Source organism: Daldinia childiae (genome assembly GCF_008694065.1).
Source record: "Daldinia childiae strain JS-1345 chromosome Unknown Scaffold18, whole genome shotgun sequence".
Lineage (NCBI taxonomy): Eukaryota > Fungi > Ascomycota > Sordariomycetes > Xylariales > Hypoxylaceae > Daldinia > Daldinia childiae.
In genome coordinates, this window is record NW_022984659.1 from 151,155 (window position 1) to 164,809 (window position 13,655).

General features: G+C 45.2%; 4 protein-coding genes across 4 annotated transcripts; 2 read left to right on the plus strand and 2 right to left on the minus strand.

Moving 5' to 3' along the window:
- Positions 1–231: 231 nt before the first annotated feature.
- On the minus strand, positions 232–1,310 carry GL218_09318 (putative oxidoreductase C2F3.05c; the record flags this gene model as incomplete). The annotated part of the gene is made up of 4 exons (XM_033586153.1): positions 232–698; positions 768–1,093; positions 1,163–1,173; positions 1,236–1,310. The coding sequence occupies 4 exons, from the start codon at positions 1,308–1,310 to the stop codon at positions 232–234; spliced, it is 879 nt and encodes a 292-aa protein (XP_033439712.1).
- A 1,471-nt stretch (positions 1,311–2,781) lies between these two features.
- Positions 2,782–4,033, plus strand: GL218_09319 (Protein pelota like protein; the record flags this gene model as incomplete). The annotated part of the gene is made up of 2 exons (XM_033586154.1): positions 2,782–2,871; positions 2,918–4,033. The coding sequence occupies 2 exons, from the start codon at positions 2,782–2,784 to the stop codon at positions 4,031–4,033; spliced, it is 1,206 nt and encodes a 401-aa protein (XP_033439711.1).
- Positions 4,034–4,976: 943 nt separating this feature from the next.
- Positions 4,977–8,156, plus strand: GL218_09320 (putative WD repeat-containing protein C3H5.08c; the record flags this gene model as incomplete). Its single annotated transcript, XM_033586155.1, has 4 exons — positions 4,977–5,121; positions 5,227–5,387; positions 5,441–5,598; positions 5,663–8,156. The coding sequence occupies 4 exons, from the start codon at positions 4,977–4,979 to the stop codon at positions 8,154–8,156; spliced, it is 2,958 nt and encodes a 985-aa protein (XP_033439728.1).
- Positions 8,157–8,990: 834 nt separating this feature from the next.
- Positions 8,991–11,806, minus strand: GL218_09321 (uncharacterized protein; the record flags this gene model as incomplete). The annotated part of the gene is made up of 5 exons (XM_033586156.1): positions 8,991–10,511; positions 10,564–10,731; positions 10,789–11,234; positions 11,293–11,620; positions 11,696–11,806. 5 exons carry the CDS (start codon positions 11,804–11,806, stop codon positions 8,991–8,993), a joined length of 2,574 nt encoding a protein of 857 aa, XP_033439765.1.
- Positions 11,807–13,655: the final 1,849 nt, after the last annotated feature.

Here is a 13,655-nt window from a genome sequence, read left to right on the forward strand (position 1 = left end):
TTGAGACTTGGGACAATTATTGGACATAATGTTGTACTTCACATAACTGGTAGTTAATCTTCATTATTGAACTATGGATGGCCTTGAAAAAAGCACTCCTACACTGAAAAGATATGGGTTAAGCTATAAGATAGTATATTAACTAGTTGTAGTTACTATTGTCTTCACAATTAGTGCTGAGGAGATGCTATGTTACCAAGCTCCAAACCTCCTAAAAGGGGTTCACTACATTTAGTCATCTAGGCCAGCCTTGGTAGGGTCCCATGCAATAGGGGCATATACGTCCGTATTCAACTTCTCAATATCCTCCTGGGATAAGTCAAAGTCGTAGATTGCGGCGTTCTCGATAATTCGGGAAGTTGTAGCGCTCTTGGGAAGCGGGAGATAACCTTTCTGTAAGCTCCATCGAATCAAGATCTGAGCTTGAGTCTTGCCATATTTCTCGGCGAGGCTAACTAGAGTCGGGTCGCCGAATCGTTCACCCCTGACGACGGGACAGTAGGCCTCGACGGCGATGTTGCGCTTCTTAGACCATTCGGCGATATCCTCACGACGGCACCATGGGTGAATCTCCCACTGGCCGACTGAGATGACACCTCCTTTGCCCTTACCGCCTCGTTCGGCTTCAAGCTCTGCAATGTGCTTTTCTAGTTCGTCGAGATGCTGGACTCCGTAGTTACTAACACCGATGGATCGGACTATACAGTGTCAGTAAGCTATACTAGTAATATTCCTAAAGATGAAAGACACCAAGAGAATAAACATACCCTTGCCCTCTTCAACAGCTTCTACGAGCGCTTTCCACACTCCTTTTCGGGCCGCTGAGCCACCGTACGGCGAATGGATGAGTATGAGATCGATGTAGTCCAGGCCCGCAGTTTTCAGACTTTTGTCGACTTGTGCCTTAGTGGCATCGTATGACATTAGATCTGGGGGAATCTTGGATGTAAAATAGATTTCAGACCGCGGCAGTCCGCTCGCCTTGATAGCTTTGCCACACCCTTCTTCATTGTGGTAAAAGACAGCGGAGTCGATGTGGCGGTAGCCAGCTTTAAGCGCATCGGCAACGGCCCTCTCGGTCTCTTCTGGCGGGCTGGAAGTCGGTGGTTAGATTAGACACAAATACCCTTTTATAAGTTTACCTAGACAACAATAGACTCACGTTAAGTATACCTAAGAGTTGTTAACTCGACCCGCCTATAGCAATGTGAAATTATAGAAGATTAAGCACTTACACCGAAGCCCAATAAGGGGATTTCATAGCCACTGTTTAACTTGAAAGCAGAATTGATAGTGTAAGAGCTCGCCATGGTTCTGCTAGGGGGGTAGCTGGTTAGCTTGATGTGGGGGTACCTGACTAAGGCCACGGCTGCGGGATGATAACATAGTCGAGGCCGGAAGCTTGTCTTAAGCAGGGCAGAATAAAAGTTGACCCGATGTAAACTCATGGCCGAGGTATAGTACAAATATGCTGGAAATAAAATGAGTACTTGCCTAGCTTTCTTCACCTGGGAAGAATACCGCTACTATTTTGGTTATAAGAGGTTATAAGCAGAGAGAACAGTCGCAACTCAGGCTGATCGATGGCAAACTCTGAGAGGTAGAAAGAGAGAGAGGTCAGTTTGAAAGGAAAAGCTCCAAGACCAGAGACTAAATAACGGGACGTCTATTTATACATCTATTTATACATAGTGTACTAATAGTTGCTACTAATTGATTATCAAGCGAGCCATACACCATTTAGGACCGAAGAGTCACCATCTTAGTCGGCTTTTGCTAGCTATCTCCGCTGTCTCCTCGACGAAGAATACTTTACTAGTATATCATATATCACCTTTTCCTCCGGGCAGCTTATGGAATAAGGTAAGGTAACGTCGACGGAGATAGTGACCGCATTTAATTGAGGTCATACTTAAATCCTAGCTGTTGCGATATTCAGCTTGGAAGCTTACGGAAATACTAACGGGTGATACTGACGGATCTAACGAGAACTACCAGAAGGAGTACCGTACATATCAGGTATCTCCTTGCGGTAAAGATGTGGTGGGGGATACCTCTGCTTAACTGGTTCGACGGGTTATATCCCACAAGGGTTCCCGTGCGCGCGGCTTTGCTTGGAAATGCTGATATTTACGATATAACCTAAGGTAGCATGGTCGAATATTTTACGTAAAAAAGAAACCCCGCTGCATATAGACTTTGTTATTGGAGATTAAGGGACAATTCTATCTACATATAGTTGACGGCTATAATACAATATTAACATAGTACATAAATGTAGTACAGATATAGGAGGTACATTATGTACATAGGTATCAACCCCTAATTTATATTGACGTCATTAGCCTTTAATAACTTTTTATGAGGTAGTACATGATGGCTGGTCTTGCTACTATTAACTTCTTAATAGGCGGGGTGGTGTTGTTATCTATAGGTTAATAACAGGTACATACTATCGCGTAGCGGGGATGAGCTAATGGTGGGGTGAGGGGCATTTCTTTCAATAGGTGGGTACCTGTTTTGCCCAAGTTTAGGTATGATGAAAGCTTCATTATACAACCGTTGTCCAATAGAACAATCCCTATGTACACATTAACAATCATTCGCAAGTCCTATCTGTTACATGTTTAAAACTACCTATTTAAAATAGATTCAGCTGTCGAATCTTAAATCTAAGCTATCTATATTCATTTAAATTTCTTATCTATCTTATACCTTCCGGTGCGCTCATATCTTAAGAAAATATAGTGGAGATTTATACCGATAAATAAACCGTCAGCTATGCAGCTTGTTGGATCAAAGGCGTCGCAACGCCTTGATGAGATAGGCGAGGGAAGCGTCACTCTACTCCCCGTAGAGCCAGAGGATATGGTAAGTCTACACCCTAATAAGATGATATACAATCTAACATGCCAAGTGGCACGCAAACAATCTAATAGGACCCCAAGATGTCGTCAAGGCGCATGCGATTAGAAAAGTGACGACAGAAACAAAGACCGGCAGTACAATTTCAGAGAGGGTACATACCGATCTCACGATACGAGTCACTTCGACCTTCTTCGACCCAGGCGCGTCGCAATTACATGTATCAGGCACTGTAATTGTCGAGAACAACTTTGTCAGCCTCGGACAGTACCACACGCTTGACCTCGAGCTGAACCGACCCTTCACCTTATGGAAAAACTACGGCTGGGATTCGGTAGCAAAAGAAACGCTCGCAGATGCGCTGAAACAGGACAAGGAGGGCGCCGTGGCGGCTGTTGTGATGCAGGAGGGCATCGCGAATATCTGCCTAATCACCGAATACCGCACTATACTCAAACAAAGGGTAGATAGCACGATACCTAAGAAGAGATCGAGTAGCTCAGAACAGGACTCGGGAATGAAGCGATTCTTTGAAAAGACCTTGAGCACCTTAATGCGCAGTATAGACTTCTCGATCCCTCGACCGCTACTACTTGCTAGTCCCGGGTTTGTCGCGAGTGATTTTAAAAAGTACATATCGGATGAAGGTGCCCGAAGGACTGACAAAACAATGATGGCTATGGCTAAAGAGGCGACGGTAGTACATTCAAGTTCTGGGCACCTACACAGCCTAAACGAAATACTCAAAAGCCCCGAGGTCACGGCAACTATGAAGGATATGAAGTTCTCCAAGGAGACGAGATTTATGGACGATTTCTATGACAAGTTACGAAAAGACGATGGCCGGGCCTGGTACGGTACGGCACCGGTTGAGAAGGCCGTCCGGGAGGGTGCCGTTGGTAGAGGAGGTGGTGTCTTATTGATCAATAATTCATTATTCCGAAGTATGGATATCGCAACAAGGAGAAGATATGTGGCCATGGTTGATAAAGTAAAAGAAGACGGAGGAGAGGCCAGGATACTTAGTAGTGATCATGAGAGCGGACAACGATTAGATGCTTTAGGAGGTATCGCTGCTATACTTACATACCCTATGCTAGATCTAGACGAAGACGACGAAGCAGATGCTGATGGAAATGCTGAGACGGAGGAGAACATGATAATATGAACTGTTCTACTCTACCTACCTCCCTAATTAAATTTCAATTACCATTTGAAGCAATATTTTGCTGTGTTTGCTACAATAATTAACTATTGTCTTCCATACGCGACCTTCTCATATAGTTTGTTTAAGCAATTAAGTGGATGATGTTATAGAAATTATATATTACGCGAATTTGGTTGGAGGCATGACATATAATGACGCACATAAGTCTCGAATTGAGAAGATGGGACGCATTAGAGGAAACTAAAATTAATTTAAGTATAAAGGAAAGTGGATTCTACGTCATTATGCGCCGTTTCCTTTCAATTCTAAACGCCTTATTATAATAACACGTTTGACTAGGATATCACTAACCAGACTGACCAGATTGGTAAGGCAGATACGGTGTTCGGCTCAAGAAAAAATACGGAAATCTATTAATTTGCGATTTCCGTTTTGATCAAAGCTACCTTAATGCGATCGTCTCTTCTCAACTCGCGCCACCCGCGGCATTCCATCTTTCTAGCCTAACAAGACAGCCTTAAATCACTCTACTATACCATACCATACCTACTTATATACGCAATTGTAATATAATATTTACGTTCCTTATAATTCACAAGACTAGCTAATTGGGATGGCTATTAGTTATTCCCATGTGTTTGGATGTATATTTGACTCTTGGTTACAATTGAGAGACATTTGAGCACTGAAATCTTTTAAGGCATTCCTTTTGACTGCGGATGTGACGGAGCAAAACATAGCAAGACATAGCAAGACAGACTACGCGCTACGATATTTTACAGCAAACCAGAAAACACTAATCGCGAAATATTATCTAAGCTAACTATCTATCTTGCGACTATATATTATATATATACGCGACGAGAGCGCCATTGCGCCCAAGCGAAAGACCAAATTTGGTCCCTATTCCCAGGTGACTGCGGTCGTGGCAAGATAATGGAATATGTCGACCTCTTCACCGGCCACCGAGGTCGCGCGCCCTCACCAAGACGATCTCACCGCTACCCATATTAATACGAAATCGAACCACAATGGATTGGACTCACTTCATGATCTGGGCCGGTCGCCTACTATCTCTGATGATCCGAGTACGTTTACGGGTCAACACCTCATACCACTCCTTGATTCATTTTATAAACGTCCTAGCAATTCTATATTAGAAGCTGTTTCGCTAACTCTCCATCTTAAACAAGGTACCAGCACATTGCTTAAAGGTTCCGGAAAGAGAAGTACAAATAAACTTACACGGAAGGATACGGGGGGAAAGGATATAAAAGATAGAAAGGACGCAGATCCCGGAGCGCGGACCAGCGCGCAACTTACACCCTCGCCGGCACTCGATCCATTATCTCACGTATGTTTTATGTCCTAGTTTCCCGACAATGGGAGCTGACTCGTTTATCCTAGCATATATTTGCAAGGACAAATACCGAACGATCTATCGCTTCGAGGTTTCGCAACCCCGGACGGCCTGATAGTCCTGCTAATGAGGCGCTACCTCGTCTTTCTTCCGATGTGTCTACCAAACAAGTGACCCCTCAGCTCGATCACGTTAAGGATAGAAGGTATGTTTATAAGGCTAGCTAGGCGAAGAGTGTTATCATGAACTGACAAGCTCTTCAAAAATAGGAAGGGTGGTTTCCTTAGTCGCCTTAGCATGATCGGCGGCAAGAAGAAAGACGATGGTATCCACGACGATGAATCCGAAATCAGCGAAATGAGGACTGAGGGCGCGAATGCTGTCGCTTTTTCTTCTACTGTTGGCGCCGGCGGTTATATCCCTCACCATAAAGAACCACCGCGATATATCAGGGTTAGAGCACAGAATAAGAAGCTTAAGGAGTTCAACCGCATGTTTCTCGCGCAGGAGCTTGTGGGGACGCAACAGCCGATTCAGGATGGCCAGGCAGGCACCGACAACGGAGCCGCAGCAGTACGGGAGCCCAACAAGGATGAACTAGGACCAGGAGGCCCAATCTGGGCTGTTGAATTTAGCAGAGATGGAAAATACCTAGCCACCGGAGGTCGAGACCGGATTGTACGCATATGGGCAGTTATCGCAACGCAAGAAGATAGAAAAGTGGACGAAGAGGAAGAGAATGCTACCAGCGAGAAAGAGGAACGTCTAAGCGCGCCGGTATTCCACGCGAAACCAATTCGGGAATTTATTGGACATGCGAGCGACATCCTCGATCTTAGTTGGAGCAAGAACAACTTCCTCCTTTCTTCGTCGATGGATAAGACCGTTCGTCTATGGCATATAAGTAGACAGGAATGCCTGTGCACATTTAAACACAAGGACTTCGTTACATCTATAGCCTTCCATCCTCGGGACGACAGATTCTTCCTGGCAGGTTCTCTTGACTCTTACCTGCGGTTATGGAGCATTCCAGATAAAGCGGTTGCTTATTCGAGCCAGCTCTCCGATTTTATTACTGCTGTTGCATTCTCTCCCGACGGAAGAACTGCGATAGCAGGGTGCTCGAACGGATTTTGTATGTTTTATGAGACCGAGGGTCTCAAATATCATACACAAATTCACGTGCGGTCATCACGAGGCAAGAATGCCAAAGGGAGTAAAATCACGGGTATTGAAACGATGGCATTCCCTCCGGATGCTCCGGACGGTGTAGTGAAGGTTCTCATCACGTCAAATGATTCCCGGATCAGGATCTACAATATGGGCGACAAGAATCTTGATTTGAAGCTTAAGGGCCACACAAATGCGTGTAGCCAGATCAGAGCCACTTTTAGCGATGAGGGCAACTATATCATATGCGGAAGCGAGGATAAGAGGGCGTTTGTATGGTCTACTAGCTCAAAACTTGCCGAGAATAAGGAAAAGAGGCCTTGCGAATACTTCGAGGCGCATTCTGACATTGTTACTGGGGCCATCTTTGCTCCGACAGCGACCCGGCAATTATTGCAATCTTCTGGCGATCCTATATTTACGCTTTGTAATCCTCCTCCAGTAACATTGCTTAGCAAAGAAGAATCGGCTGTGACTCGGACTGTAGAGTCCCAAGATACGCAGTCTGAAGGCTCAGCCAAAATCAAAAAGCCCGAAGAGTCTCCCGTGTATATCGCACGCTCTGCTCACTACGATGGTAATATCGTCGTAACTACCGATCACGCAGGTCTAATCAAGGTCTTCCGCCAAGATTGTGCCTTCGTCAAGCGCCGCCATGATAATTGGGAGACTGGTTCGACGTTCTCTAGGAAACTCGGAAGAGATAGCTTGCTCGGACGAAGCGGTAGCATAGCTACGCGAATCAGTGCTAGTAGCCGAGATCCGCATTCTCGCCGAGGTTCACTTACGCAACCGCTTCAGGGTATATTCCAGGGCAACTCGGATAGAATCAATACATGGCGGCACGGCGTCGAAGGACATCCTGGTAGGCCTGTCTCCGTAACTATCTCAACCCCTGCGCGTAGCGAACGGTCTTTATCGCCGAGTAAAGCGGCTCGTACTCCTGCAAATACCACCCCAAATACAAGAAGACATCATTACACAAGTATGTCGGTTCCTAGTATGCCAGCAAGCCCTTCTGCTGGTAAATCAATAAATGGTATCACCGACCGTTCAAATTTGCAAGACTCACTAATACCACCAACACCGAGCTTCTCATTTCGGCCACTAGACGAGGAAGAAGACGAACTGCGTTTAGACCCTGCCGGCGCAAGCTATTCGTTCTGGAATCTTAACAGATGGCGAAACAGTAGCCAGGCTCGAGGCAATAGCATTCACCCTGATTCGGCGCATAATCGTTCTGTAAGCACCGGCCTAGCTTCTGACATAACGGTGGGCAAGGATAATCGACGGAAGAGCACGGCAGCAGATGCAGAAGAATCCGATAAAAACGACACGTCCGAAAAAGCTAATCGCCGCAAGAGTTTGCCGGCGGGAGCGATATTGTCACGGGCGCAGGAAGGCAACCATCTAGCTCCTCTCAAGCCCGCCGTTCCTCGACCTGACTCGTACGTCAGCCAAGTGAGCTCAGAATTAACCAGCGAGGACGGCGAAGACATGCAATGCCGTGCATGCGGCAGTCGAGAGTTTAGGATGAAGAAAATCGGAGGCAAGAAGAAGTTACTTTGTGGGAAATGTGGCCGGGCGGTTTGATTGATCTCCACGTTTCATTCTTACCACGGCTAGACGATGATGTACAGATATATATGAGATACCTATGTTAAAACTATTACACGGCTGTACGAAGAAGAACGGATTTGGGAATGATTGGCTGGTTGGTTGGTCGGTTGGTTTAGGTACATATACGCATGGTAATGGATGCTGGTTTTTTTTTCTATCAAAAGGGGGTTTTGGAGTTGCTAAAGAGGACTTTGGGCATTGGTATTGTGATATTGATCATTGGGGAGGAGATACCACGATCAACTTGAATACTGCTCTTTGATATATATTCAATTCATGAGGTTTCTCATTTTCCAACTTAATAGATCTGTATTCGTTTCTCACGTGTTTCTATAGTTTCTTTTTGAATCTAACCCCGACTTATTTGATCCTCACCATAACAGTGCAGTTTCGGCTACTCATTCTTAGGTACCCAAATCACATCCCTACCGGCCGTATAAGTCTTTTAGTCATTCAATACATTATCACATAACACACTTGGAATATTCACAACCTCCATTGACTTTAGAATGTGTCTAGCGTTCATTATTCAACTATTATGAGCTATCCACATAGCGAAAACAAAGGAAAATATGATATTCAAGAGTAATTAAGACAGGAACAGGTATCATTTCCAACCAACGCTCTTCCCTAGCAACCTCGTAAAAAAAAAAAGAAAGCGAAGCCAATCTGGGTCCTGGGGGTATCTCCGGGTATATCCACATCTGGAACTTCCTAATTACTACTTCGTTCTTGCTCCACTCCCGTCTCCATCCATATTGTACAAGATGTATCCAAAAGGAGTGACTATCACACTTCATACACCCTCTAGATCGTAATAGTGTTGCCACTTACGGCAGGAACAGTAGTGCTCACGGGGCCTGTGGTGGCGACTGGTCCAGTAACGGGATTAGAGTACTTTCCATCAATAGTTCTTCCATTTGTGTAGTTACCGTTGGCGTGGTTACCGTTGGTATAGTTGCCATTGGTGTAGTTGCCATTGGTGTAATTCCCGTTTGCGGCATTGCTGTTGACAGCGTGAGGCTTGCGGGTAACTTGAGGAGCACCAGGAAGGTTGGTGCTCTTAGAAGCTGCGCCGATGGAGAAGACAGGACTCTCCCACAGCTCACCTTTTCGGGCCAGCTCCTTATACTCGGTAGCCTTAGAGCTGATACCGCCAGGCAGATGGATGTTGGGGAAAATACTGTCCTCCTTAGTGACAGCCATGTTGACCTTCTTGTCGGCCGCAATGGCCTCTGCCTTCTTTTTACCCTGGAAAAATTGCTTCTGAACAGCACTGACGTATCGGTTGTAGATATTTGGAGCATTTTCGGGGTCGGAGCGAGCTTCATCGACCGCGCGATCTGCCTCCTGCTTGACCTGATATAGCAGCTGATCAAATTTGTTGAACTGATCTTTAAGCTGTTTCTCGGCGGTCTTCTGGATCACTGGGCGGAGAACCTTAAGCATCATGGGCTTGAAAAGACCGAAGAGGATCTTGTGGTTGGACTTGACAAGCTTGATTTGGAGGTTCTTAACATCGACGTCAACCTTATCAAGCTTCAAGAAGTGCTGCCTGTCCTTGTCCTCTGCAGTAGATAATTTCAAGCGGAAACAGAACCCATCGCCACCCATCTTGATGTTAGCAACGCCGGTGTCGGTAATTGAGGGGAAGCCTTGCTTGCGCTTGACGTAGAAGCTAACATCGCGCAGATCCATCTGGATGCCCGTGACTTTAACGTCGATCGAGTTCTTGTTTGTGCTCGCAATCTTCTTGCGACCCCAGCGGAAGTAGTTGTCGCTGGCGACTTCGAGGACGTTCGGCATGAAGTTATCACTCTCTAAAACGAGATTCTCCACGACGGCATCAATCTCACTGTCGGAATACTCAATACGGGGAATGGGGATGTATGCAATTCTCTCGAATGCAGCCGGGATAATAACATCAGTCAGGTCTTTGATCAAGTGAGGCTTGAAAGTTGCCTTGCCATTCTCATCGTTGCCAAGGTTGTTGAATAACTTCTGTACCGAAGTTGCGAAGGCCTTGTTCTGATAATCCTGATCGAACTGATCGCCCAAGAACTTGATCTCGTCAACGATGCGATCGGTGTGAGTTCTATACTTCTCACGGAGGAGATAGTTGCCGTGATCATAGAGACGGTGCCACTCCTCGTTAGAAGCATCTTCCATAATGTAACCTTGCTCCTTGAGACATTTGCGGATGTAGGCGTCCATAGACTTGAACCAATTTTTGAGTTCGGGATCCCTATCAGCATCCTCATAGATAGTGTTGATAGAAGACCAGAGATCATCAGTAGATGTTCCGTTGGCAAATCTCTCAATCAAAGTCTAGCACTGAGTTAGCTTCGTTTCTCAGTTTTTAAGAGTAAGCTCTACATACCTTTAAGTCAGCTTCAGCAGCAGCTAGGTGGGTTCGTGCCTCCTTGACAGTACCGGTACCTCCGGTAGCAAGGCTCCTACCATGAGAGCCATATTGCTCAGCCAAATCTAGCAGCGTAGAAATGGCTTGTTGGTAATCAGGGTGTTGTTGGCATTCGACGACCAATTTCTATTATTTTTTGTTAGTACCAGTAGGTACTCATGTTTAACGGGGAGGGTTGCTTACCTTCAGACGCCAAATGGTCTGTTCACGACGCTCCTCAGGCATCTTCTTCGACAGATACTGTCTAGCGCGAGCGCGATACTCTTCAGCTGTCTCCTTCGTAGATTCACGGGTCTCCGGGTCAATGTTAGTCTTGACTTGCTGTGCAGCCCTGGTTGTCGCATTTTGTGCGGCATTGATGCGATCACCTGCTGACCCATCCGGTTGTCGAACAGCTCCGGCCCCAGCGTTTACGACACCCTTGGCATCCTGTGCTGGGTCGCTCTTGTAAATATTCTGGAACTGAGACCTCACATTTTCCCTGGAGAAATCAGGAGTATCGTGCCAGACATTGTCCTCAGCAGGTCGATCAATCTGAGAGAGGTCCTCGCCGGCAGGCCGCACCTTGCTCGCAGCATTAGTAGCGGCATCGCCAGCAATGTCGCGTAGTAATATGGTAGCATCGTTAACTATGAAACAATTAGCGATTATTGTAATTAATGCGTAGGCAGTCAATGGTCAACTCACGAAGCTTGCGGAACTGGCCATTGGTAATAATCAGTGTTCCTAGAGTCCGGAACCCCTCTAGAACCTTGTCTCCATGTTGCTTCGCCGTATTCTTGTCGATAGGAGCATTGGGTACGCTCACAGCATTAGGATCAAACTGCTGGGTCTGCCAGATGAAATCCTGGAGGAGGTTTCCCTCGTTCTTGGATAGTAGCAGCTTCTTAGCTTGGGTCACAACATCCTTCAAATCTGCGACAAGTTCTCGTCCTTCTGGTGAAAGTCGCTTCGAGGGGCTTGCTAACGCCCTAGACTCGAGGAAACTGTTCAGGGCGACATCTATTTGCTCATTCTGTGACATCTAGTGTAAGCTTTATGTTGTTGAATAGGGGATTTCATATGTGTTTATATATGGAAGAGCACTTACAGATGGTACTTTGCCAATCTGGAATGCGTTGATGATGCCGTATATCTGAAGCTTTCGGTTGACGTCGGCTTCCTTCTGCTTGATATCGGTTGGTTTGTTTACGCTTGCCATGATGGCGTCGGGATGTGTAAATAGGGTATATTGATATAAGTTCTTAGTTGGATTTTTGACAACGGCGCAAAGCAGAGAATCGGTTTGGGTATCACGGTGAGGGTATATTGGTATATTAGGATAAGTGGGTATAAAGCTGTTATTATATTGTGAATTCACACAATGTATAATCTTTCTTAGGTGAAGAAGAGAAACGAGGAAATGAATTTTGAGGTCTGGGGGAGGACAAAGGTGTTTATTATACGTTGACGTAGTTCAAATGTAAGTAATCGTAAGTATATGTTAAAAGTACAATATGATATATGAGCGCATGCAGCTGGCCGAGAGCTATACTCCTTCCATGACAGACATGAATTAGTACCTAAGGTACATAGTTAGGTGCTGTTCTTTACTACTAATATTAAGTATTTCTCTAATGCATTTATCCATCTTGGTAGTGCTTTCTCAAGTCTAAAACCTGTACTTAGAGTACATCCATACCTACCTAGGTACTTACTTGAATTAGGTATTAGGTGTTGATGACGTGAAACTTAAAGTCGTTTAATCTAGTACGTCATAGTTATCGGACAAGTGCTTCGGTATCACTAACGAGACCACTAAGTAACTTACATTAGCTAATAACAGTGGAACGCATTCCCCGTACTGGCCCAAGCTCTCGATACCATTGGAGCTAAGGAGCTAATAAGAAAATCAATTTTTAAAAGCTGAAATCGTTAGTTCTAGTGTAACTAGCATCTTCGTCATCCCATCACGACTACTACGAAAATCTTGGATTCGTCATCCTCGAACTGGAAAAGAGTCAAACAAATTATTCCAGAAATAATCAAAACTATTAGAATATTAGATCCATCATCTACGGGAATATAAGAGACACATACGAGTTCCAAAGGTGTCTCAATACGGGACGTATCAGCAAGTGATGCAAGATGACTCGGGCTTCCCCATAGGGCATCGCCGTCTTGGGAGACTGGCATACGCCACTCGGGTCCTCAATACACGTGTATGTATTGAGACCTCGATGGGGAGAGCTTGTACGCAAATTGATTTTTCGAAAATCTTCAATTTCCGCATCCGGTCATCTATGACGTAAAACCAGATAATATCTCCAAGAACACCAGTTTCGTATGCTAATGGGTTAACAGAGTATCAAGGTACATGTATCCAAGCCCTACGAAAAGGCTTCATTAAATCTAGTCAAGTCATGTGGGACGATTAAACAAGTTATTGCTTGGTAACTATGCCGCTATGAAACAATCTGGGGTTGATACCTACTATACTTGGCCTCGACCGGATCTCGATTGACGTCTTAGACGATTATATTGCAAATTCTACAACATATCCAACCTGCAAGACCAAGAACAATAAGAACAATGACATGTTAACCAGTATCTTATTTTCATATCCTGGATCGAATTAAATTCATTCCCCGGACCATCGTCTCCACCGTTTGTGCGTCGTGGTCGTCGAAATTGATGGTTAGGAGGGTTACATTGCAGATCGCCTCACGACAAGCTTCTGCCATCATGACAACACCTTTACAGTCTCGTTCCCGATCGATCTGCGCCGGGGTACTCAATTCTTATTTTGCCAAACCTCTCCTATATCATGATAATATCCATATTATTGAGGCGTGGCGATATCCAATCTCTTCTGGTAGAGTTTGAGTATCCTTTTCGTACATGCCATTGTATCTTCATCTTCCACTCAACTATCAAGCATCTAAAGGCCTAGACCACTTCGATTTCCCAAAAGGGAAATATACCTAGGGCCAGGCACATATGCAAGCTAAATTCCCATCTATATTCGGCATGGCTACTATCAGACTGGGCTACTTGTAATCCACCAATAT